The 24,994-nt window shown below is 47.5% G+C and overlaps 1 protein-coding gene across 1 annotated transcript in view; it reads right to left on the reverse strand.

Moving 5' to 3' along the window:
* LOC8033462 (chorion peroxidase) overlaps window positions 1-24,994 on the reverse strand; it is a 235,403-nt gene that overhangs the window by 53,778 nt on the left and 156,631 nt on the right. Inside the window, exons 3-4 of the mRNA XM_029970103.4 lie at window positions 14,225-14,425; window positions 11,940-12,157 (exon numbers count right to left, since the gene is read on the reverse strand). Coding sequence (XP_029825963.1) covers window positions 11,940-12,157; window positions 14,225-14,425 — 419 coding nt within the window. The remainder of the gene's footprint in view (window positions 1-11,939; window positions 12,158-14,224; window positions 14,426-24,994) is intronic.

Here is a 24,994-nt window from a genome sequence, read left to right on the forward strand (position 1 = left end):
GACACTCCGGCTTTTGCGACGTCATTTGTTGCTACTTCGGGACCACTTTCGATGCATGGGCGGAATAGGACGCTAGACACAACAGTCGAGATGCGTTTTAGAGACCGTAGTTTAACAAAAGAATTAATTACAAATCCCGCAAAACTTTTATTGTTTTTTTTTCTTCTTTTTTTTTTTTTTCGCAGGGTGCGTTTTGGGGTCAGTAGTAAGCTTTCGGGTTGGGTTAGCGGAGACTTGTTTTAGATTTTTTTTTTTCGTTTTCTACGTGTAATTTTATGTTTTCGGTTTTTTAGTGGCATGACTGGAAGTTTGTCGACGCAGCTTTACCGCCGTACCGTGAATGAAAACGCTGCATCTGATTTTTTTTTTTTTTTTGCATTCCGGCTTAGATTTATTTTCTGCGAAAGAACGATTTGTAAGGGTTTGAATAACCTGGATGCTCATAGGGCTTTACGGCGCGGTGAGAGGACACGATAAACAAGACCGAGATAGCTTTTTCGTTTTGGACGGTAGGACTTCCAGGTATGTCATTGCATCCAATACCGGAAGTGACAGGATGTTCTTGCGAGAGGCTCTATATATAGCGTTCATTATCTTCCTGCCACTACACTGCTCAACTTTGAACCACGAAGGCGAGCAAAGAAGGGCGAATGCTGGGCTCGAGACTGCAGCAGAATCCACGTCTCGACGATTAGACCAGACTAATGGCTCGACGTCTGAAAGCGTCTTAAACTCGAATAGTTCCTCGGGGGATTTCTTCCGCCTACTCTGGCCTCTCGAACAGTGCGCACAGCGTTGGTTCTTTTAGAAGGAGTATTTGATTTGGCTCGAGCTCTTGAAAGCGGTGCACTCGGTGCGCAGGCAGGCGTCGTTGAAAGTTGCTTTCCTTCAGCTTCGTGTGCTCTGTGGCTAAGTTTGGCGCGTGTAACGAAAACCTATATTCCTGGCGTGGAGTGGTGTCTGACCTCAACTTCACTGGCGGTCAACCACGCAGGTGTAACCCCGTTTTTTTTTGTGTTTCTTTTCGCGAGGGGCACTCACCCACTTAGCTTTTCTCATTTCCTAGCAAATAAGACACCTCTCGCCCCCCCCCTGGCTTCGCTCGTACACTCGACTGCTTTGGCGTAGCCGAGCGCTTTCAGCCCTTCCAACTCGCAACGCTGACTGCCGCGATTGACTGCGTGTTGGCCAACTTTGAGTGTAAACAGGAGAAAAACACTTAACGCGTGCGCGCCTTGGCTAAAGATGTTGAAGACCTCTTTAGCCAAGGTGCGCTATAGAGGTTTGTCGTTTGTGTGCGTGTACGCGCGTGTGTTTTCACCAGTGAACGACGCTGAAGCGTCACAGAGGTCACAAACAAGCCGTCCTGATCATGTCCGCTGAAAGTGTTGATAGACTTGAGGTTCGAAACAGGGTGCGTTAGGTCAACAACCAAACGAATTCTGCTGACAACCGTGCCGAAAGCGACTGATCGATCGCCTTCGTGACTTGTCCGTGCCAGCGACGAAGAAACAAACAACAACGACAGAAGTGTTTGCCGACCACCGCTACCGAAAACGCGTGACTGGCTTGCGGACAAGCTGTTTGTGACATGTCTCTAAACGGAATTGTGCGAACGTCTGTTGCGTTGGACTCGATCCTCGGGTCAGTCAGACAAAGGGTTTTCATTCGCGGGTTCGATGTTTGAATAATGGTTCGAGCGTGAGTCTTACCCTCTATTGACCATTATGGTGTATTTGGAATACGTAGTGCTATTCGACAGTTATTTTGGCGCGTGACCTCACTCCCCGCTTTTTTTTTTTCCAAAGTATAAACAACGAGAAAGACAGAAGTACAAGTAGAAAACGGACACAGCAGCTGTTGATAGACAGACACAGCGCCGACTCGTGGCAGTTGAGAGTCAGCGCTGCCTTCTGCTTGTCATAGTGTTTTGCGCACCGTTTTTTGTTCGTGAAGTATGTACCAACTCCCCAACTAAATCATTGCTTTTTTGTTTTAATATTTACTTTCTCTGCCTGTCTCTTTCTTTCTCTATTTCTCCTTTTAAACACGTGTTTCGTTCTCTCGGTATTGTAGCGTGGACAAGTCACACGCTGAAGGGAATGGAATTGCGCCTTGGTCACGATACGATTGACATCTTTTGTGTGTTAATAGCGCTACAGACATGGTTGTCCCGTTGATAGAAGGGCCGCCAGGCGTCCATATTTGCGATTTCGGATCGCTGCGTATTAAAATGTACTATAAAACTTAGATCTCTTTTTGCAATTAGGAAATTTGCAATTTTTTAATTGTAGTGCAGAGACTCTGCCTGGGCCTTCGTCAGTTGAGCGCCAAACCGCTATTGGTCAGTCAGCCGTTTCTTATAGGACGCGGTCGGGTCAATCAGCGAGGTTGACGAAGCGCGGCCAAAAAATGATTATGTTTAGAACAATGTTTGACTCGACAGCATTACTTACGCAGAGACGGCGGACATGACGCCTCGCTTGAACAGGTCGTATTTCCGACTCAAACTATTTTTTTTTCTAAATTGTTTTTGAGTTCTGTCATTAGTTGGCCGCGCTCTGCTAATCTCAGTGATTGGTCCGCCACCTCCTTTACGGGAAAGCAGACGCGCAAGCGTTTTCTTTTTCAAACCAAACTACGGGACAAAAAAGGAAAAAAAGGGGGCAGTTGTTTTTTAAATTTAGAGTGTTATAAATTCCTGTGCAAGACATTAAGCAGTCGTCTCGGTTAGTGAAGAAGAACACATTTTGGTTTCTTAATTGACGTTACGTTGACAAGTTGTAGTGTCACGTGACATTATGACATCACGTGACCAGTGTCAAGTCATGGTGTCATTTCGCCGCTAAGTGTAGTGACGTCACGTGTGAATCGGTGTAAAAACTTCCCCGTTTTAAATATAGCGGAAAAACGCTTCCCGCGTGACCCATACCGTATGACGCCACCTGGTGTAAGATTGTACACCAATTCGATTTCCCCGCTTGGCGTGGCGGCGGAAAAATGCGAGGACGGACGGACGTATGAACAAATTTCTGAGAGTAGGGAGTTTCGTTTCGAAAAGGCATTCCATGCTTCGAAACAGGCGCGCGACAACGGGGATCGCAGCCGCTGTTTGCGCGGACGTTGATTGAGGCTAAGAGGCGAGTTTGGCGAGTCCGGGCAGCGATGGAGGAGCCAGCGGGGCGCCAGGGTTGTTTACCTGCCCTCTCGGTCTGCGGTCGACGCGCCGTTCAGTGCGCGCGTGAGAGAGCGAGGGTTCACAAGGAAGCGAAAACCGGAGGAACGGGAAAAGGAAAGCTGCGTGACGTGGCTCGAGTGAGATCTTCCATCGCGGCATCATATCGGAGGTCTCGGCGGACACTCTGCCAGGGATCTTGTTTGGACGGCTTTGCGCCGATAAAAAGCTAGCGAGCGGGACAGTCCCCGATCGGCGTTATAGTAATTGCATTACTTCTCCGGTGATGGCCGGTGCGAGAAATTTCTGCTCTTGTCAGGTTACGTTCCGCGAGGAACGACAGTTCTGCCCTTGTTTGTGGAAAAACGAATTGCATTCGCGCGAGAAAGCTTTCTTTTTAATCTGCAATCTATAAGTAATAGACCTTTTTTTTTTTCCTCGGAATTTTGAAATGATGCTTAGATTATGTGCGGCCGCCATTAGTGTGTCATGCACTGTGAGCACGCATTGGACACGAGCGCTTCGTCAGCATTCGGACACTACTCGGATCGAAGCGCATTCCACACGAGTGGTGCGTCAGCGCTCGACGCGAACTCGGAACCAATCACGGGTTTCACGCCGGAAGTGATGAGACCAACTAATGGCGGCTGTGCATAATCTATGCATCATTTCACAATTTCGGAAAGGGTATCTCTTACATTATACAAAATACACCGTGTTCACTGCGAACATGATGACGGAAGTATCTGGAGACACGTCTCAAGCATGTTCGAAACATGTTAAGTTACTTCATACACGATTCCAACATGTCGGCAGACAGTTTTTGGTACGATGTGTTTGCAGCGTCACCGCGGCTTAAGACAGTCAGATTATGGAGTATGGCTTCCCGCCTATACTTCCACGGTTGCTTCTTTTATTTCTTTTTGACGTTATGTCGCTTGTTTTACTGTCTGGATGTCCTTGTACTATGTTATAGATCCTGAGACCGATCCGACGGCTCTAAAAAATTATTAGGCTTAAAAAAAGATTTAAGGTCGAGCCGGAAGTTGTCGAAGTTGGTAAACCATATTAACGTGGTCTGTCGTTTTCTTTTTTTTTTTTTCTCTTTTAATAATTGCTATTAGCCATGTCTTTGTTCTGAGACAACACATTGCTTTGTCAACCGGTTTTCCGGCTGGCGCGTGAACGAGTTTGAGATGATTGGACGTTAGTATTCCCATTCTCCCGTTGCCCTCTGTATAGGTGACGGACATGTGTCTGGATTATGATGGTCTGCTTTGATCCATTCGATTTTGTTCTCGCCATGACAGATGTACTCGCGACGTATCTGGTTTGCGGTGTGCTTTTCCTCGGGGAAAGCTGGCGTGGAAGGTGTACGAATTGTTTGTTCTGCATCGAGTTCTCGGATTTCGTCTCGTCTGGATGGCGTTTCAGTCACCACAGGTCGATGAACGGCCTCGATGTACAAGGATTAGAGCCTGTCGCTCGCACTACGAATTTCGGGACTAGCTGGTACGTTAGTCGCTCCTTCGCACCAAAATGCTGCTTGACTGGCTGTATTATTTAAGTGTGGTTTATGCCACTTTGCTTCGACTCAATTCGACCTGTTTATTTTACGAAAATCAAACAGTCGTTGGTCGGTGTTGATTCTTGATTAGCTAGTTTTCGTTACGGACATAATTCGCGGAAACGTCAACGCGCACTGGCAAAGCAAAAAATAACAATAAAACACTCCGGATGTTCTTTTTTTCTTTTTTTGCTAGGGCTTTGCACTGACAGTTTTTCGACGGCTTACTAAAGTCACAAGGACGCCGCAGTGTATGCATAAGATAGAAGTCAAATGAAGTTATAAGAACCACACTGTCACTTCATTTTCTCGTCCTTGTTGTTCTCAACATTTGGGAGCCAAATGACTCGCAAACGCTTACCTGTGTAGGTACCTTTTCGGTATTGAAATCATAGTCGCAGTCACGGCGGTTGCACAATTCACAAAGTGGCGGGGCCGTTTTAACGGGAACTGACGTCTTAATTCAACATCATCACGCGCGAACGAACAAATCAAGCCAGGTCAAGTGACATAGCTGATGTGGGACGGTAGGCTTAGTACCTCTACGAAAACGAGCACCCGTATACCAGTACACAAAAGGACAAAACATCGAGGACGGGGACGGATACATAACTTCTTTCGTCAAGTTACAACGTTATTGATGGGGGACAGGAAAAAATTGGTGAAGGGAAGGAAATTTTACTATAAGTTTAGAAGTTTAAACAGCACTAGCGTCACGACGAGGTATCAGTAATCTAGTCATTCTACCTCCGCCTTTGTCAGCGATAGTGAAGGTACAGAAATATTGTTGTTGACAGTCCCCATGGCAAATCATTCAATGATTTCTCTCCCAAATTTGTTGTTGTTGTGCCCGCCGAGTATTTTCGTATCAGAGAAATAAGAAATACCGTCATCACGCGTGCGGCTGTGAACGACGATTGGGTGAAAAGACTTATTTGAAGACTTTGATGCTTCAAAGTTGTGTTCTCCGAGTCGATGGTTAACGCATCTCCCAGTTTGTCCAATGTATCGACTGCCGCAGCTTAGTGGAATTGAATAAACCTTTCTTTCTGCGCGCTCCTCAAACTTCTTGGCATGCTTTACATTGCACCCTCTGGAACTGTCGTTCTCATTGACCCCTTTACGCGTCTGCTTGAGACGCATATAATAGGAAAAAAACCACACTCGTGTCGAACTTGGAGGCGATATCTCTTGAACGGTGCGCGGAATAGTGCAAGCAGGGAACCACAGTGAAACGACCTTTCTTTTTGGCAACAGTTTGCGGAAGATGTGGCCTGAGAATGAATCTTTCAGGGGTGGAACGAAGTAGGTCCGCCATAAAACATGTTTTTATCAACCTCTGATGCTGCAACTTGAGGCTACATTCGGAGAGATGCGTACACGACTTGGAGAATAAGGACTTGAAAAGCGAACCCCAATATACAATTCCAAAGTGACTTGAAATGAACACCGGTGAAAGGGAGGACTGGTTTCTGAGACCTCTGCCGGAAGGGCCAACAGGGACCTGAGGAATGAGTCTGTAATGCATATGTTCAATGTCGGCAGATAAAATAGAATGCGGAATGGAAAGAAAACTTAGCGAATTGAAGCGGGAGATCAATTCAAAGGAGTTTTGGACTCTAAAAGGCTGAGGGAGGACTCTGAAAATGCTAAGGGAGAGAGCTGTGGCGGGAGCACCCGTACAGCGCTTCCGAACGCACGTACTTGGTTCAGTTGTTTAAAAGTACGCGCCTCAACCTAGTCGGTTGACGAGATCCTCCTCTAAACACATCAGTGAACGCAGAACGACTCGCACTCATAAAAATAAACGAGCTCAACGAGATACGGCTCGTTGAGCAGGTCGCAAACAACAGCAGCCATGTTTTTTATTGTTTGGAACCAAAGCGGCAAAAGCAATCTCAGGTTATTAAAAAAAATAATAATAATGACTCTATCTAGCTTATTTGTTTATCGAGGGGTCCTTTCAACAGTTTGAAAACTTTGGGACCCCTGTCTGAATAAGTGTAATTAACTAATGTCTTGTTTACAGTTAAAAACACATTTTGACTTGACTTGACCTGAGCTTGATCAAACTAAAAAAAAAATGATTGTCGATAAAAATAATATTACTCCACGGAGAAACAATTTTACGGCGATATTTCACACGTCAATCCTACCCTCAACCAAAGTCAGCCGGGAAATGGTGTTTAACACCTTTCGTTATCGGCATCATGGGCGGGGCTTAGAGCAGGGCTACCCCCACTTAAATTGCTTCTAACGGCGTAAATATTGCTAAAAGATATTTAAAAAAAAAGAGAATGTGTTGCATTTATAGGCAGTATCAAAAGGGTATTTAATTTTCATGTTGGTGTCTCTTTAAGCTGCCAGTGACGGTAGTTCACGTCTCGCAATATTTTTTTTTATTTCTTTTTATTTTAAATTTTTTAAGCACATGCAGGAAATTCGAGAACTTCGTTGGTGACCCAGTTGAAAAGCCCCCGACGCACCTGTTTCGCGTCGTTGTCGAAGTTGAAAGTGCTTCTCCTCAATCCACGCGTGGAATTTTCTTTTCCAGCGCGTCCGGCCATCTCTCGCATCGCCGGCGACATTCCTTCACGGCTCCTCTGTTCCACTTGCTCTTGCAACCGTCTTCGAGACAGACCCGGACAAGCCTCGGTCTTTGAAGGCAGCCGCGGCGGAAACTGTGTTTTTGTTCTTTTCCATTTTTTTTTTAAAGGCCGGGCGTAAGTAGGAAGGCGACCAGATCCTCGAAATGTGTCAGAGGACGGCGGACGCGTTATCTGGGAACTTTCTGGATCGATAGCGACGGTCCCACGTGTGCCGGTGCCCCTCGATGCCCGGACGACTTCCTAGTGCGGCTTACCCCTCGTTGTCGGAGGACGATCAATGTCCAGCCCGTTTTCATAAATGACGGTGGCGTGAGGCTAGCTTCAACCGCCTGCCCCAACGAGACTCTCAGTGTGATCGAGCGATTTCATTCTTTTTAGGTGGCCTAGGATTCTGAGCCCCGTGACAAAACCCGTTCACCCTTAGGCTGAAGTCAAAAGCTACAAGCGCGACCTAGCGAGTCCTCCTGGCTTTGAGACGTGCCTTTCTAGCGCGAGCGCTCGTTCTACGGAGGAACGTTTCAAAGCTGCGACCTTCTACTCACGTGGCATTGGCTGCAGTTTCGCGTGAACATAGTTACAGGGAGTATTCGCTGGCTGCCATAGCTGCGTGCGCGAATGCTGAGCGGGTGCTGGCGGCGAGCTTCCACAGTTCTTTTGCAGCGTGCGTTCCGCGCCATCTGGATTGAATGTCTTAGCAACCATGAGCGTACCAAGCCGGGGGGGGGGGCAAGGAGGGCACTTGCCCCCCCAGTTCTCAGAGCGGGGAGGGGGCGGCAGGGCATGTGTTTTGCGTCCCCTGAAACAGCCGCACTGGGCAGGACAAACACTGTCCGGTGGCGCCCAAGGGGTGCCAAGGGCACCGCCCCCCGGCCGTGAGGGGGGAGTGGGGGGGGGGGGGGGGGGGGGGGGGAGAGGACGGTCGAGTTTGCTTCCCACTCAAATTCAAGTTGGTACGCCACTGTTAGTAACCGATTAATTCGAGCTCGTTCTGAGCATGCGCTCTAAACAACGCCCTCAAATATGGCTTCCAGGGAATACCCCCCTAACCCAATTCTTTTTTTTTATTTTTTGTATTACGCAGGGATGTAATTGGCGCGCCGTTTGAGCCAAACTGTGTCAAAGTGCTTACCCTGCTACACCCTCGTACATTTGACCAAAATGTGAGGAATTTGCGCCAACATTGCGCCTTAAGTTCACTCGAATAATACTAAAAATATAACAGCTGCAGGCCTCGCTACCGGGCCGAATCTTTAGGGTAGGCTCGTGCGGGTTGTCAGGACTTTCGATAATCGCTTCAAGTAACTTACTATTCTATTTGACTTCGCACCAAGCACTGACAGTACTCGGAAGTTTCGCAATAAGTCTCGTGGTCTGTTCTGGTGGGCTAGTTAGCTTTGTTGAGTGCGCTTCTCATCGCACACTGGTGTACTGCAGTGAAGCAACAATTGCGAACTAGGCGTCGCGATATGGCACGTCTTGCTTCTCTGCAGCGCACCCGCGTGCTAGGGGGAAAGCACCTCCTCCAGAGCGAGACGTGGTGCAAGAAGATATATATGGACTCTTTTGTAGGTTTATTTTTTAAGCTTTGTTTTTTGTTTGAATTGAGAATTGCAGTTTTGTTACAACCCTCCCTAGAACTTGAAGGACACATAAATCTAGGTGATCGAAAATGTAGTATTTTAACATTTGTTTAGTGGGATTTCGAACCTAAAATAATCATTCACGGCAGTTTGCGCTGTCCTTCATCAGTCGTCTTCTTGTTACCGCGTCTGGTGCTTCCACAAGCAACTAAACAGCTGGTGTTTGTTTTCCTCCTAACATTTTCCGTCTCTCCTTCTCACATTTGCAGCGATATAAATAAAAATTAGGTGTGCGGTTATGTTCCAAAAGCTCTTTTTGCTTATCCAAAATGAACTTTTGGCTGCTTCGATAGCTGCTCCAAAATGACTATGACCAATCACATCACTGATTACATAATTTGTTTTACATCTGGCTAAATAGCATTTCAATGCGTGAGAATCTGACAGATGCGATAAACCACTCGCTGACTGCGATAATAGGCCCAATTTCAGCACGAGTTTGGGACTCCGTTCCAAGTTGGCTTCGAGTGCAGGCTGGAGGCGAAAGGACTAAATGAAATCTGATGTGAGGTGACCAGTTCGCCGAAACGATATGCCTCAATCCTTATGTTGAAGTGGTAGGGTGTATATACCGACGTCTGTTCAACCGATGTTCGCTGGATCCATCCATTCTTGTTTTTATTGATCGGGCTCGCCCGCTTGAAATAGCGCCATCTTTTACAGTACCATTTAAAGCTGTCGTGGAAGGGGTTTGGCATCGATATAACTAACCTGCATGTATATACGCACGGACATTTACTTACTAACGCATACTCTTAAACTATATCGTGTACGTAGGATACGTTCTTGTTCAAGTTCTGTTGCTTTTTTTTTTTTCAAACATTGTAAAACAAAATTTTGTCCACTCATGTTTTTAAGAAGAATATGCTTAAAGCCAAGGTTACATTAAAAAAAATGTCTCCAAGAAAGTGTAACCCGAATGTGAACTAGTGAAGTTGCGCCCTGATAAAATTTGCAGGAAATAGGGAGTTTTCGTAGATCGCTTTCGCCGTCCCGCAACGGCTCTCCGCAACCCGCTACCATACCCGGAACCCTACAGTCAAGGCCATCGGCGCGGAGGCGCACTAGCGGCTTCTTCGTCGCGGAGGGCTTACCGGAGGGGAAAGCCAGTAGAAATGAACACCGAGTGTAGCTCAAAACAGGCCAGTCACGCTGCCTCCCGGCATTAGCCGTAAGATTACAATAATCTTTCCCTTTTTTTTCCCTTTTTTTTAGGGCGTGGGGAGTTTGTTTGATTTATTTAAAGATAGATGAGTACGTGAGTAAGTTCATTCCTAAGTAACAGGGATCCGCAAATGCCGTGCCAATGAGTTGCATGATTTTGAATTATTCGACGGAAACGTTTTTCTTTTGTTTTTCTGCGTTTCGTTTCAACCGAAGTGCCCAATCCTAGCGCTGTCGCTTTCGAGCTGTCGCTATGTACGCGTGCCGGCCTCCCGTGCTCGGCCGACCTTTTCTTGGATCGACCTCAATCGGCGTCCTAAGCCAGCGGCGACGGCCACGCGACACCCAGATCCGCAGATCAGGGGAGAAGATGAGCGGCCGCCTCCGATGCGTTGCCCCGCGCGTCCTTGCAGGGTTACCCCGTTCGCGGCGGCAGCGGCTCGAGGGCGCTTCTTCTTTAAGAAGAGTCGACGCCGTTGAACCAACCAGGCACGTAGCCAGAATTTTGTTTCGGGGGGGGGGGGGGGGGGGGGGGGGGGGGGGGGCGTTCATGACAAAATGCTGTCTTACGGCGCTCTGAGTGAACGGGAGGCCCGTCGGAACGCCGACATGGCCCTCGTGTCCAGTTGGTGTCCATGCTCGGCCTCACAGTGATGACGTCAGAATTCTATAAGACGTCGCGCGTTTTCGCCTATGCCCCTCGCGGTAGCTGTGGCTGCAGCCTCGTGTATAGGTTTGGCTGTGGACCAAGCGCTGTCCAAAAGGCCTAGATGTCGCACGAACGTCCACGGGACGTCCATAGGGCATCCTGAAGACATCCGCGGAACTATGTGCGCTAGTACCTGCAAGGGCTCGCTCCGATGGCTCACGAACGTCCCTTTTTGTGGCGTTGACGTCTTGCTACAGTGTACCTTCGTATGCTGCTGTGCAGAAACGAACTCTTGTTGGTTATGTTTCTCGGCGCCAGCCGTCCTTGTCTTATACTACGTGGCAACGAAAAGAGAGCGACGACGCGGGAGTGCTGTTGCTCGTCTGCCCACGCCCGCTCGCCTGCGTTGCGTCCGTCGTCTGCTGCAGCCGGTTCTATACAGACACTTACCATAATTCCTTGCGATACCGGCGAAGGCGGCGGATGTCGCTACAGGTATTTACAAAGGTTAATTTCGCGAATGACTTGACATCGGTTCTGTCTGGGGACTGACTTCTCGCTGCGCTCTTACTCGTGACGGAAAGTCCGGCGTGCACATAGCGTCTGCTATACTCCCTTCACCCTTAAGCTGAGACTAGAGCTCCGCCTTCGGCGCGAACTTTCTGCTTCTGCTAACACATGTGTGAACGCGCAGGCACGCGCAACCCAAGCAATGCGGAAGCCAGCGAACTCGCACTGAAAGTGGAGCTTCTAGTCTTAGCTTAAGGGTGAACGGAGTATAGAGCCGGTTCTATACAGCCAGTTCCCATAATTCCTTGCTGTGCCGGTGCTGCAGTTATTGTAAAATGTCCAATTAGAGGATGGTCGATGATCCGAAATTGCTTCAGTTTAGGAGCCGACTTCGTTTCCACGGGTTTTCTTGATCTGAACCGAGAGTCCGGCGAGCACCGTACTACAACAAGCTCTATACAGCCGACATTTATAAATCCTAGTGGTTCCGGCTCAGAAGCTGGAGGGCGCTACAAGTTTTGAAAAAAGGTCTAGGAGGATGGTGAATTTCCCGAAATCGGTTTTGTATGGGAACCGAGTTCGTTCCTGCCCGCTATTTTTAACCGAGAGTCCGGCGAGCACGTACCGTCTGCGTAGGCCGGCGGCAGGTAGCGGACCATGGCCGCCCGGACGCTTCCCCAGGACGGGTTGTCGAGGTTGTTGCACATGCCGGTGAGGGTCCGGTAGCGGCTGAGCTCGCACTTGACCGGCCGCAGGAACGTCGGGCAGATGTCCTTCACCACCGTCTTGGTCGTGTCGATCTGAGGCAGCCCGTACACGATGGCGTGGTAGGACAGCGAGAACCTGCGACAGTGAGGTCTCAGTATCGCTGCTGAATCTCGCCCCACCTCCTTCTTCCTGTGACCGTCACCAGTTGATTGAAGTGCCACTTTTATTACATGGTGCGGCTGCTCTATGGACTGTCCCTGCGGATACGTGCCGCAGCGTATAGAAAGGGGGGGGGGGGGGGGGGCACTTCGACCGACATGTGATGAACCGGAAGTTTGACGACTGAGTATGTATAATAACGTTGAACCAGGGAAACATGAAGGAAGGTTTGAGACTGATACCATAGGACGACAGGATTTTGACAAAACGTAATGCACTAGATAGAAATATACGGCTTTTCTATTTTATTAAATATATTCTTTTATTTACGAATAATGTATTATAATCATGGTTTCTACATGAACACCTGTTTCCAGACTGGGCGACGCACGGAGCGCACCGCTAAAATGCGAAGTATATACTAACAATATAATAAACGTGTACCTTGGACGGATATTGGAAGTTCACGAAGTATAGTACAGTATAATTTGAACGTGAGTTTTGGTTTCTTAAAAGTACGAGATTGGTATATAATTCTTGTGCTCCTTGCCAAGGGACAACAGACCGAATGAAATAACACATATTACTCTGTCTTTCTCATTTTTTTCCCTTGTGCTCCCCCATAATTGTGGACACTTGCGCACAAGTCTAAAGCCAAGTGAAACAATCGCCTGTGGGATTGCGCTTTAAAAACGAAGTTGCCTCACGTGACCCGAGAGCTCGTGCAGACTTGGCTGCAGACTTTTCGAAACAGCGAAGGCCCTGTTGGCCTCCGCTGTTTCGAAAAAAAAACCACGTGATCACGGGGAGAGCGCTCTTTGCCTTCCCGTCGTTGCTCCACGTTCCCTTCCTCCCCTTCCCCACTCTCCGGCCGCCATTGTTACAAAATACCCACGTGGTCGCGCTGTGCGGACACGCTCCCTCGCCTCCCCACCACCGCCACCCAGGTTTCGTTCTCGTGTACTCTCCGCGCCTCTACAGAGCAGCCCACGTACGTAAGTACGCTTCCTCCACCTCAGGCGTGGTCACAGGCGCCCCCATTCTAAAAAAGCCTTTCGGCCAAAAAAAAAAAAAAAAAAAACAACACGCCTTTGTGTTTTTCTTTAACACAAGCAACATCTCGCACAATCGTTCCACCAGATCACACATCTCACACACGTTGAAAGGAAAGAACCCATTGCAAACATTGTTTAGCACAATATGCGTAACTGAAGTAGGTTTGGAGTAGGTTTGGCTGGAGTAGTTTGAAGTAGGTTTGGCTGGAGGCAATTCTCCTTCAACATGCGGTTCCACAACACAGCAGCTACCGGTGTTAATCGCAGCACACTTTATGTTTTACTTCATCATTTTTTTAGATGTGAAAGCATATAAATGCGCTAGCTTTTCTGTGCGAAACTTTTTGTGTCCGTCACTCGCGCTGTAAGCAACGAAGCTGGCGGAGGTCATCTGTCACAAACCTACTTCAGTTACGCATATAGTGGTTAGTGCGTCCAAACGATGTGATATGATAGTTCATGAGCGGCAAATACTACAGTTAAAATGGTCCTGTTAGGTTTATATATGTCTTACGTTTATATAGACAGAAAGAGCGAAACATCCGGAATTGCAGTAAAGGCCCGTCCACACATACTGCACAGAACTGTTAGTCAGCGCGGAAGATAGTGATTACCTTGATGATACAGCGGTGCATCAGCGCTGCGTTACGTTCAAGTCAGCTCTGCATCAGCGCTCTTCTTAGTGATGACTTAGCACTGCGCTGTATGTGTGAAGCGGCCGTGATACTATACGGAGGGCAAGTTCGTCTGCTTCTTTTGCAGGGTGGTGACGTCAGAATGCCGAGCTCTGATTGGCTCAGATTCAAGGATTGTGGGTAGACCTCAAAGCAGGCTGCCTTGAGGTCTACCCACTATCCTTCAATCAGAGCCAATCAGAAGAAGCAGACGAACTTGCGCCACGCATACACAACAAAAGTCGTCGGTTGGTCGCCGAACATGCAGCATTACGACTTTGTTATCAGGGTGGTGTCGGCAGCGTGGTACTGACCTCCTTGCGAGTACCTTGGAGGCCTCCTGGATGATCTCTGCGGGCACGGTGACGTGCTCGGGCGTCGGTGAGTCGGACGACAGCTCGTAGATCTCGTGCGGCACGTCCTCGCCGAACTTGGCTTTGGCTTCGAGGACTGCCTGGTTCACGTCTTCGTACGTGATGCACTGTTGGCCCTCCGTCAGCGCCACCGCTTTTAGCCTGCGCAGACGACGGCGATGCGTTACGAGATACGTCGACTAGTATTTTCTGCTGTTTTGTCGAGGCTATAGAGTTTGTTTCAGCGGTGCTCCGAATCTGTCAAGGTTAGTTGCGCATGCGAATGAGGCGCAAGACAAAGTCACGTGCTCTCGGAACCGTGCGGGGCGGCAGCACTATGGAGGCCAGGTTAGCCTCGATAGTGTAGCACTGAAAAGTTCACTCCCAGTAATATAGGGGAGATTTTTATGTCCCCCCCGTTAAATAGGAGGTTTTGATTCTGTGTTTTATAGACATAGTTTAGCAATCTTCATTGTTAACGCAAGTAAAAAAAAAACCGTTCGCGATTAAAGGTGTTAAGTCAAATTAATTGTATTTAAATTCGATTATTTTGAATTAAATCACTTTAGGTGTACTCCGTTCACCCTTAAGCTGAGACTACAGTGAAAGGTACGTCCTCGTTGGACCAGTCCCACGGCTCTCTTTCGCCGCGTCATCATTTTCCCGGCCATAGCCACGCGCGGAGAGCCGGGTCACGTGATAAGAGGGAGGCAGCTGATTGGTCCTGCGGGCACGTAGCTACCACCGTAGTCTCCGCCTAAGGGTGAACGGAGTGTAATGCTTTTAGCGCTTTTGCCGTCTGGAGTAGAGTGACTCTTTATTCCCACATGTATTTCTAGACAAGATAAGAATTAGTCTAAATTTAGAGTACCATTTAATTAACAAATTTTTATCGATGTAAACCCTGCCATACAAAAAAAAAAAAAGATTATTTTTTTACTAAACAAGAAAAAAAACTTTATCTGCTTTTTTACGCAATGATTTGTTTGCAATAGGACCATTACTGTTGTTCTAGTTTTCGTTTCGTTTCTTTTGCGTTTTGATTTGCTTGGAATAGGACGTTACGTAGCATACGGACGAAGTGGAAGGCAGAAAGAGAGCCGAATGCTTCGATTCACTTAGAAGAACACTGCTTTTTGCTCATGTTCAGCCTGGCATAAATGTTTCTTGATGATCATTTGACATCAGTACAAAGGGAATGCACGTACGAGTAGAAAGCATCGAATGATAGACAAACGGTAACTTAAAAACTATTTTCGTAATTATGTTGCGGTTGAATCTAAATCATAGTAAAACTGTTCTGATTTATATTCCAATTTAAATTATATTGATTTTTATTCGCTGCCCTTTTGTTGACGCAGATATCTACCAAATTTGTAGCGGCGTTCGTCCAACACGTCCTCGATGATCAATTCGTAGTGTTGCGTTTTCAGCGTCACCAAAAGGAGACCAACGCGCGGGGAAGAGATGGGGCACGAGCGCTGCCTCAGTGTAGGGATGCAATTCGTATTTTTTTGGATTGGATACGAGACTCCCGAGCGCTGAAGCACAGCGTGCCTTCCCAATCTCCACCCCGAGTCGTCTTTCTTTAGCTGGCACCGAGCATTCAACACAACACTCTAAGAAAGGCCTATGGGTCTACTTCCCGCACAACACACGGAGAGCGCTCAGCGAATGACAATGCCGAAACCTATGATTAAACTAAAAAACGCGGTCTGAGTTGTGACATTAAGCAATGCAAGCGTGACGTTTTACACTGCTTAATATCACAACTCAGACTGCGTTTTTCTGTCTAAACGTATTTTTCGACATCGTCATTCGCTGAGCTGCCTCCGTAAGTTACGGTGATTGGCTCTCCGTGTGCAGTGCGGGAAAATCGACGCACGGGCTTTTTTTTTAGAGTGTGTACGAACGCAAATAATCTCCCTCTACAGCAGAGACACTGCTCTTCCTCTCCGCGTCATTTCTCACGCATGGTAAGGCTCACTCTCGGCCCCTTTCCTCCCTGTAGGCCTCCGCTGTTCCCAAAAACCCACGTGATCACGGAAACAGCGCTTTTCGCCTCCCCGTCGTTCCTGCGGCATCCGCGTACCCTCCCAGAACGTCTTCCCCCCCCCCCCCCCCCCCTTTTCCGGCAGCCGCCGTTGCGAAACACCCACGTGGTCACGCTGTGCGGACATGCTCCCTCGCCTCCCCACTACCGCCGCCCAGGTTCCATTCTCGTGTCTATACAGTCCGCTTGCATAATTTCGTTTCTTCCACCGCAGACGCGGCCACGAACGCCCTCATTCGGAAAGAACGCTTCAGGCGAAAAAAAAACAAAAAACATGTTTCTGCGTCGTTCTTTAACACATGCAACATTCTCCACAATTGTTCCACCAAAGCGCACATATCCTCACACACGTCTCCTACATCAATTCCGCTGAAAGCAAAGAACCCATGGCAAACATTGTACAGCAGGGAGCGAAAATATGCAGGCGAGGTGGTTAGGAAGCATCATACTCTATACCCCGAGACAAGGAGAAATAAAATAACTCACAAGACGACACGGAATCTCAATCGATGTATTGTCCGTTTTGTTATTTCTCCTTTTCTCAGGGTTTAGATTACGATTGTACGGCACATTCACTAGAGGCCGACTCCTTCAATATGCCTTTCCACAACGCAACATGCTAGCGCTGTCAATCGTAGCGCAGCTTGGGGGGTCGTTTGCAATTTGATTTAATTATTATTATTATTTATCCCTACATGCCGCTCGCTTTTACGATCGGCGTCCGATCCAGCCTACAGACGAGCGCCCCACTTCTCCCACCAAAACGGCCGGGAGATCACGAGCACACGCCTGCGTGTTTACGCGGAGGACGGCCTCCTTCGGCACGTTTTGTAACGTGCACGAGAAATTACGCCGAACGTCCTCGACCAGGAATCGGTTCCGCACGAAGCGCACGTACGCGCAACTTACCGCTGATCAACTCCGACGCCTCTCCCTCCCTCAACCGGTGACCGGTCGTTGCCGGCTTCTCGGTGGCGCCGACTCAATTAGGGGCCGCAATCTACTTCTCGTTCATTGGGGATAAGCTCACTAATCACGATTCGTTTCGAGAAAAAAAGAGATCCCCGCCGGCGGGCGTTCAGCGGCGAGCTGTTACTGTGAACTCGCGGCGATTTGCGGGAACTTTCTCAAGGTTCCTCACGTCAACGGTCTTTGGTCTGGACGGGTCCGCGCGCGTCAAGTAGTGCTTCGTCGCTCGTTAAGGCGCGCTAATTGTTCGAACCGGTGGTGGCGTCGGTCGCCGTGTAACGAGGCTTCATAGGGCGCGGGGCGATCGCCTCGTGCGGCGGGTGGGAGCCTTGACACGTTCGTCGATGGGATAACTCGGTTGCTGCAGCCTGCAGGGGACTGTGAGGAACGCACGAAATCAATTAGAACGGACCACGTGGACCGCGTCTTGTCATATTGATCTATGGAGTGTTCCGATGATCATTCCATGGGGCCTTCTTGTATGCGTTTACACGGAGCAGACATTTTAGATTGCGCGAAAACGACATTGGAGCATGTTCGCATTTTGCTTCGGAGCAGGCATTGGCGGGCGCCGAAATTTTTTTATGCTTAGGTTAGAGTCTCAAATGATTACTTATCCCGTAGAATTTATTGTTGATGACGGCCTTTTTATTTTAATTCAGAGACAGACACAAGCGCGTATCGCTCTTTTGCGCTAACAGTGGCGCGTGTACAATACAGGCTGAAACAAAACACAAAGGGGTATTGGCTTCTAAGTCTCTTAGCGAAAACTGGGCTGTTACTGTGGGGCTTTCAAGAGATTTGTTGAAGTATACGCATATGCTACTCTCGTGAAAGTAGCCTTTTAGCCGACTAAAGCGAAAAGAAGGAAAAGCCTGCCCATGCGGTTGTCTGTTTATTCCTCCATTTCAGGGGTCTTCAAACGTTTTGGCTAATGATGTTTGTTGCAGTCTGGAGGGCCGAAAAATAAATAAGGCAATATGAAGTGTGAATGTTGAAATACTAGATAAATGAATCGCAATAGGCATTCAAATGCAAAATTTCAAATGAAAGAGAAGTGGATGAAAACCGTGATTTATTGTTAAATTTTTTGTGTTGCTAATTATGGGGACATTACAAAAGAACTGCGACCTAGGCATGAATCAAGGTATATAGAAATTTTGGCATATTTTCACATGGCAGAAGACTAATGAGAATGATAGATTTGACTACGGCAATGTGCGATAATTACGGCCCACAGTATACTAAGCCCAATATATACGAGAACGCTTTTTTTTTTTTCAAGGTTGTTACGCATGCACGATATACTGGACTACGAATCGTAATGATGGTGAACACAATTTACACTAAGTAATAAGGCGAAAGAACCCACGTTTAAAAACAGTTTTTGTCTTCTTTTTTTTTAATCTCCCTTTGCGTTTTGGCGCACTGCTTTTTTTTTTTTTTTTTCACGTGCGTTTGGTACCGTCAGACTCGTGGATAACGCCTTTCGTTTGTTTAGTTACTTTTTTACGGTAACGAAGTAGCGAATCGGCTACTTCTCGAGAGAAGGAATGATTACAGTATTTTTATGACTTTTTAAGGAGTATCGAATAACTGTATCTAGTCAATTCTGGACAAGAACTTGTACAACAAAAGTTACCCTCTTCGATTTTCACTTCAGCTCGCGTCTGTGACTTGCACGGCAAAAAAAGGTACCAACTAGAAAAACATGCCTCCGAATCCGTTAAAAGCTAGCCATTATTAGTGACACGAAATAACGGAAGGCGGCTACTTTTTTTTTTAAAAAAGAACACATCCAGAGTAACGAGATAGTAACTCGTCAATTTTGAGATAGTAACGCGTTCCTTTTGAATCTCAGTAACAAGTAAAGTACTTGGTTACTCTTTGAGCAGTAGCGTGTAAAGGGTGAACTCCATGGAGCTTGCCTCGGCATAAAAAAACTGGGCGTTGATCGCATATCTAGGGGAGCTATAGACCTTTGCATCGCTTATCGTCCGGGTAAAAAATGCCAAGTCACTGAGCTGTAAACGCATGCGCAGCGTCTGATATACTGCACAACAGAGCTACAGCGCATGCTTAGAAGACGTTCCACAGCCCAGCAGACAAAGATTGTAGCGCGCAGAAGGCGATATTTGTAAATCCGCTTCCGGTAGCGAACGACGCTACCAGAAGCGGCCAATGCGCGGTGAAGTACACAGGCCAATCAGGACGCAGGACGTAGTACGCGGTTTCGGCTTCTGCCTGGCACTGATGCACAGTGTTACAGGTCGAGCATGCTCCCCGCCGTTATCTAGACAATCTCTTAACCAACCAATGCTTGAAGTTTGGATTACTTGCTCGTTTCGGTCGAATTTGTTTTGCGCTTCTTACGAATATGACGTGTTTCAAAAAAGCTTTAAAAGTTTTTTTTTTTTTTGCGTGTGGATATTTATATTTTTTTGCAACCCTGACAGTCGCGCTGTTCGCGTCGGCAGCATTCGCAGCTTATTTATCTCATGGAATTCAGTGGCGAGTGAATACGCGTCGACGCGTCAATGCAGATTTTTGCCGCGTGAATTTCGCCCAGTTCGCGCTTTCCACTTTTCCCCGCTCCCTCCTCTCCCCCTTCTACCCTGTCCACCGTTGCCTGTGTCCTCCTCCCCCCAATGTGAGAAGGATCTTCTGCCTTGCAGAATCTGGAGTCTGGTAATCGACCTTCAACAAAATGTTTTTTTTTTTTCCTTTTTCACTAACGTGTACATGTGTGGTAGCAGCGGGACTGCGGGCCGGGCGTCACTCGAAAGACGGCGGCTATCCGCGGGCAGGCCGGAACGCCACAGCGGGCCGGACCCGACCCGCGGACACAGAGTGTACTTGGAAGTGTCCTCAACACTTCCAAGTACACTCTGTGTCCGCGCTTTCATGTCCGCCCCTATAACTGAGCTAACTGTCCTGTCTCCCGTCATGGCCAACTTTCTGGGACATTTCCGTGTGGAATAAAATTTTCGAGAAAATATTACAATTCGAGTTGATTTGCGTTCTATTTCATAAACGCGTAATTACGATCCCCGGAAACATTACGATCTTCTGTCAAGAAAAGCATCATTCAACAGTTTTGCAGATGTGGCCCATACATAAAAATTGTAGGGCTGTGCAATGAAAACTATACGGCGAGCAAGTGCTCCAAAATGCGTCTTTGTAGCATCGGAGTTTCCGGACCCACCGACGCCGACACCGACCCCGGGAGTTCCTTAACGCCATCGTGTTACAATGTTCCCGCGGGGAGCATTGCGATGTTGTTGTTCCGTTTTAATGATCTTTTTAGTGCGTGCGCAGACGCCTCGACGTCCGAGAAAGTTGGGGGATGTTTGTTGCGTGCGCGCTCGTATTGATCCAATGCGTTTACGTCCCGGACTCGATCGCGTGCTAACATAATCCGGGTCAGGGTCCAAGTGGAAGTGCCTACTACAATACCCGGGGAGGGTGGCTGCCAGTTGGGCCCGTGTCAAATATTTATTATAATCGTTATTATGATTATGTTATCCTTTCTTTCACCTTCGGTCCAGAGGCAGAACGCTACGAGCTTATGGGACCAACCAGACAGCTCCAAAAGTGCACCTCCATGGTGTTCGCCATGTTTCAGTACGTGGTCTATCATCCCTGAACCAGTGATAAACAAACAAGGCCCGGTGACTCGCGCTTCTGATGCTGCCTGATTGGTCCAATTAGCTTCGTAGCGTCGGCTGTGTCTGAACTCAAGCTAAAACTAAGTAGTTAGTATTATCGTTGCGGGGAGAGCAACGCATGAGAACCCCCTCTGGTCATGTTTACACGTTTTTGATCCGGAGTTTCGCAACGCCCGTTCTCTCGCTGCATGCTCACAAATTTGATTGGCGCTTTCGTGGCGCCATTCGAGATGTGGGGCTGTGCGGTAACCATTGTGATCTACCGGTGGAGGTTGCACTCGTGTACGCGAATTACGCGATGTAATTGGAAAGGAGAAAGTGCCGGAAAGTGATTGGAATGGCGGGCGCGGGATCTTTGCGGGGCGCGGCTATAGAATGAATGGATGGAGGCCCGTTGTTTTCGTCCCCGACTTTTTCATTCGAGATCGGATACGGGCGACGGAATGAAGCTGGCAGGGAATCCGTGTCACGGGGATTCGATACTTTCCTCTCGTCGCGGAACGAGGGGGGAACGCGATGGGAGTGGCGAGCATGCACGTGGCGTGAATGATGCGAATATTAAAAGTTTTTGTTTGTTCGTTTGTTTCTTGTGGTATCGTGCTGTAAACATATGCGGCTGTAGTACGATGCAAGATTGTAATCGGGAGCGGTGCAAGCCTATAATTATTGTACAGAAGAAAGAAAAAAGTGCACCGAGGGGCGTTTAAATTACGAAGAAAAATGTGTATCGTAGTGGACCACTTTTTAACGGGTATGTTTCGTGGCACGACAATCGGTTCTTTTCGTAAGAGTACATCTAAGTAGAGGCTCCGCCAATTCTCCAAATAAGCTTTCTTTTTTTAGTTACGTGTTTTGAGCATGTATCGGACACGAAGACTCTGTCAGCGTTCGTCGTACGAACTCAAACTCGGCTCCTATCGAAAACGAGCGCGTTAGCTTTCGACGAAGATTCATATCCAACCACGCGCCGTCCGTATAAGAGATAGCGACCGCTGGGGTTGCTTGATTGACTTTTGAAATGTATCGTCTTTTGGGCAAGTTGCGCAATTAATAAATGTCGCTTTAAGTTAAAAATATGCTGGAAGCTCCGCCTACAGCACGCGCTTGGTGTTACCCTCCCTCGCACTTTGACTATAGCCGTGCTTACGCGAACCCCCGAGTGTTATTCGAGGGATACAGCCGATGATGGAGACGGAGCTTATTAACTTGTATCTGACTAGAGTAATTTTATAAAATTTAGGCCGGTATTGTTGTTTCCTTTTCGGGATACTTTACGACTGGAGATTCCGGGCTCCGTCGCACGGCAAATAAAACTAGCGCGAACATCTCTCGATATTGTGTTACGAGAAATCGGCTCGCGTTTAATTTTTTGAGCGAAGAACCTTCCGCTTGGCGTTGGTTGAACCGTCCAGATCTGCGAAAGGCCGTTTGAGCGAAACATCTGTCGTACCATTTGTTCCGAAAGTTTGAGTCCTTGCCTCGCGAAAACACGCAGGGATTAAAAAGGCGAGCCTCGCAACGCGGCGAGAGACCAGAGCGAAAGTGCAATCGGCGCATTGAATGCACTTCCGGGAGGCGATGGCAGTGTCTTCCTCCGTTGACGCAACACAGTTTCGAAACGGCGGCACGTGACCCTACCCAGTTCGCACCGGTGTGCCGAAAGGCCTTCCGTGTGAAGAGCCGCCCGCGATTTACGTCATCCGTGCACAAGGCTAATTGCCGCAGACCCCTTTACATCGTGCTCGATTTGATCTGCGTTTTACGAGCGTGGTCGAAACAGTTTTGTTTATTTCGCTGGGATTTAGGAGGACTTTTACTTTCTTTTTTAGAGCGCAGCTCTTAGGCGCCCGTTTGCGGCTTGAGCGGCGTCGGCGTCGGCGTAACCGCGCGGTGCATCATGGGATGTTTCCCTTGATGACGTCACGAGCGTCACCGCGCATTGCTTTATGAATAAATTTCCTCGCTCTTTGCGGAAAATTTTCTCCGCTTAATCTAGCAGAAAAAATTCCCCGTTGAATTTAGCGAAAAAAATTTTCCCGCTAAATTTATCGGAACATTTTCCCCTCTACATTTAGCGTGCGAATTTCTCCGCTAAATTTAGCGGAAAAAATTCCCCGCTGAATTTAGCGGGAACGTTTCCCCTAAACGGGAGGCGAGCAGAAGAGGGCGCGGATGAGGAGGAAAGGCATACCCTCCTCTCCGAACCTTCACTTCCTCCTCCTCCTCAAGAGCTGCGCTCTAATTCGGCGTTACAGGAAATTGTAAACGTCTTTCATTTTTTTTATGTGTGTGTTTTTGCGTTTGGATTTGAAGGGAAAAAGAGAAAGATGGAACTGAGTAGAACTTTTCTGCTGGCGCATTAGAAGGACAGTGTATTCTTTAAGTTATAATTGAGAAAGGCATATACCGAAATTGATTAACTAGTTGTTGTTTGACTAAGTGGTGTTTTACAGTCCACACGAGAAATAGCTCTTGCTTCTTTCGCTCGCCTTGATGTTTTCACACTACCCATGACCACAAGTATACGCTGTTGCCTTCCGGGAAAACAACCTGTCTCCCAAGTTTGCTCCCTCGCGTGTGAAAATTCTACTACGCCGATATTTTCCAAAAGCTAAATTTGTTGGATAAAGGTTCAGGAAGCGGTAAGTTTTCTAATCTACTAGCTGGAAGTGGCGCGTCTCCACTTTGCTGGGTCTTCTGCGCGCTATTCAGTCGCAGAATGAACCCTCTAAATTAGCCAGTAAACGAAGCGCCGTAAAAAGCTTTTCACAAAGGTGTCCTTAGGTGGTGCATTCATTATTCTCAAATTTCGTGAGGGCAGCTTTTAACATATATATATATATATATAAACCTTTATGAATTGATTTATTGCACTCCGCTCATTTGCTTATTTAACGTTTTTTTTGTGTCTTTTTTTACTAAGTGCTCGAAAATATTCGGTAGATGGCCAGTGCGACTGCATAACGTCGCGATTCATATCCATATCTCAATTAGTGGGGACTTGGATTGAATACAAGAACGATCGCTAGGTTCTGCAGCGCGAGCTTTGGATTAACATACTCAAGTCACCAGTACCCCTGTTTTTTTGTCTTTAATTTTTTATGTAACTATTTTTTGGTTGCGGGATGAAGCAAAGAAAACCTTGGGGCCTCTTTACCGCGGTTGACATCACATGTCCTTGACCAGCCTTGAAGGGCTTCGGTGGCCGAGTGTGCACCGTAGCTCGGAGTACGTGAAGTGAAAGGATGCATAACTTTGGTACCGCTGCCCGTTCATTTCGATCAGGATAAGAATCGTACCGTCATGGGCGGTAGCATATCGCTGCCTCGTGCGTCCACGTTAAAAATCCCTATGGGCGAACGAAGTCGTATACGCTACGCCGGTTAAGTTGCATATCTGGAGTGTGTATCCTAAACCTCCAACGTCTAATTTGTAAAGGGCTGTACAAACGATAATTCAAATGGAATCTCGCTGTGTCGAGCAGCGTTTAAGCTACAGGTGTGACACTGCTCTGTTCGGTTCTAAGCGGTATTCGCACACTTCGAAAGAGTGAGAATGGCAGAGAGTGCCGTTCGAACCGACAGGTATCCACCACACGCTGCGTGCCTTTTGTGGTGCTTTGGCCGAGCGAGCTCGAGGTGCACGAGACGTGGAAGCATTGTCGAAGGTATAGACGCCCTCGTTGGAGCGGGACAACAAAAACTTCTCCCCAACGCAAATTGTTTTTTAATCCGATAGATGAGATTTATTTTATTCAAATCAGCGTACTTGCAAATAGTGTTTCTTTACCGCATCGTGTATTTTTCAGTATAGCAGATATGATATATGATATGATATGATATGATATATTTACTTTAGCTCAGGAGAGCCGCGATTTTTGAATGGATTGATCGATTCGTAGGATTGCTGATAATTCGGAAGAAAGAATTACTGGATATGTTAAGCTGTTTCAATAACCTTTTACTGTAATCACCGACGTACTAGATCCTATATATCCTGGCTTTTTTGTGCTATGGTAAAACATTTTATACTTTTTTTTAG

Source organism: Ixodes scapularis, unplaced genomic scaffold (genome assembly GCF_016920785.2).
Source record: "Ixodes scapularis isolate PalLabHiFi unplaced genomic scaffold, ASM1692078v2 PGA_scaffold7__128_contigs__length_106722199, whole genome shotgun sequence".
Classification (NCBI taxonomy): domain Eukaryota; kingdom Metazoa; phylum Arthropoda; class Arachnida; order Ixodida; family Ixodidae; genus Ixodes; species Ixodes scapularis.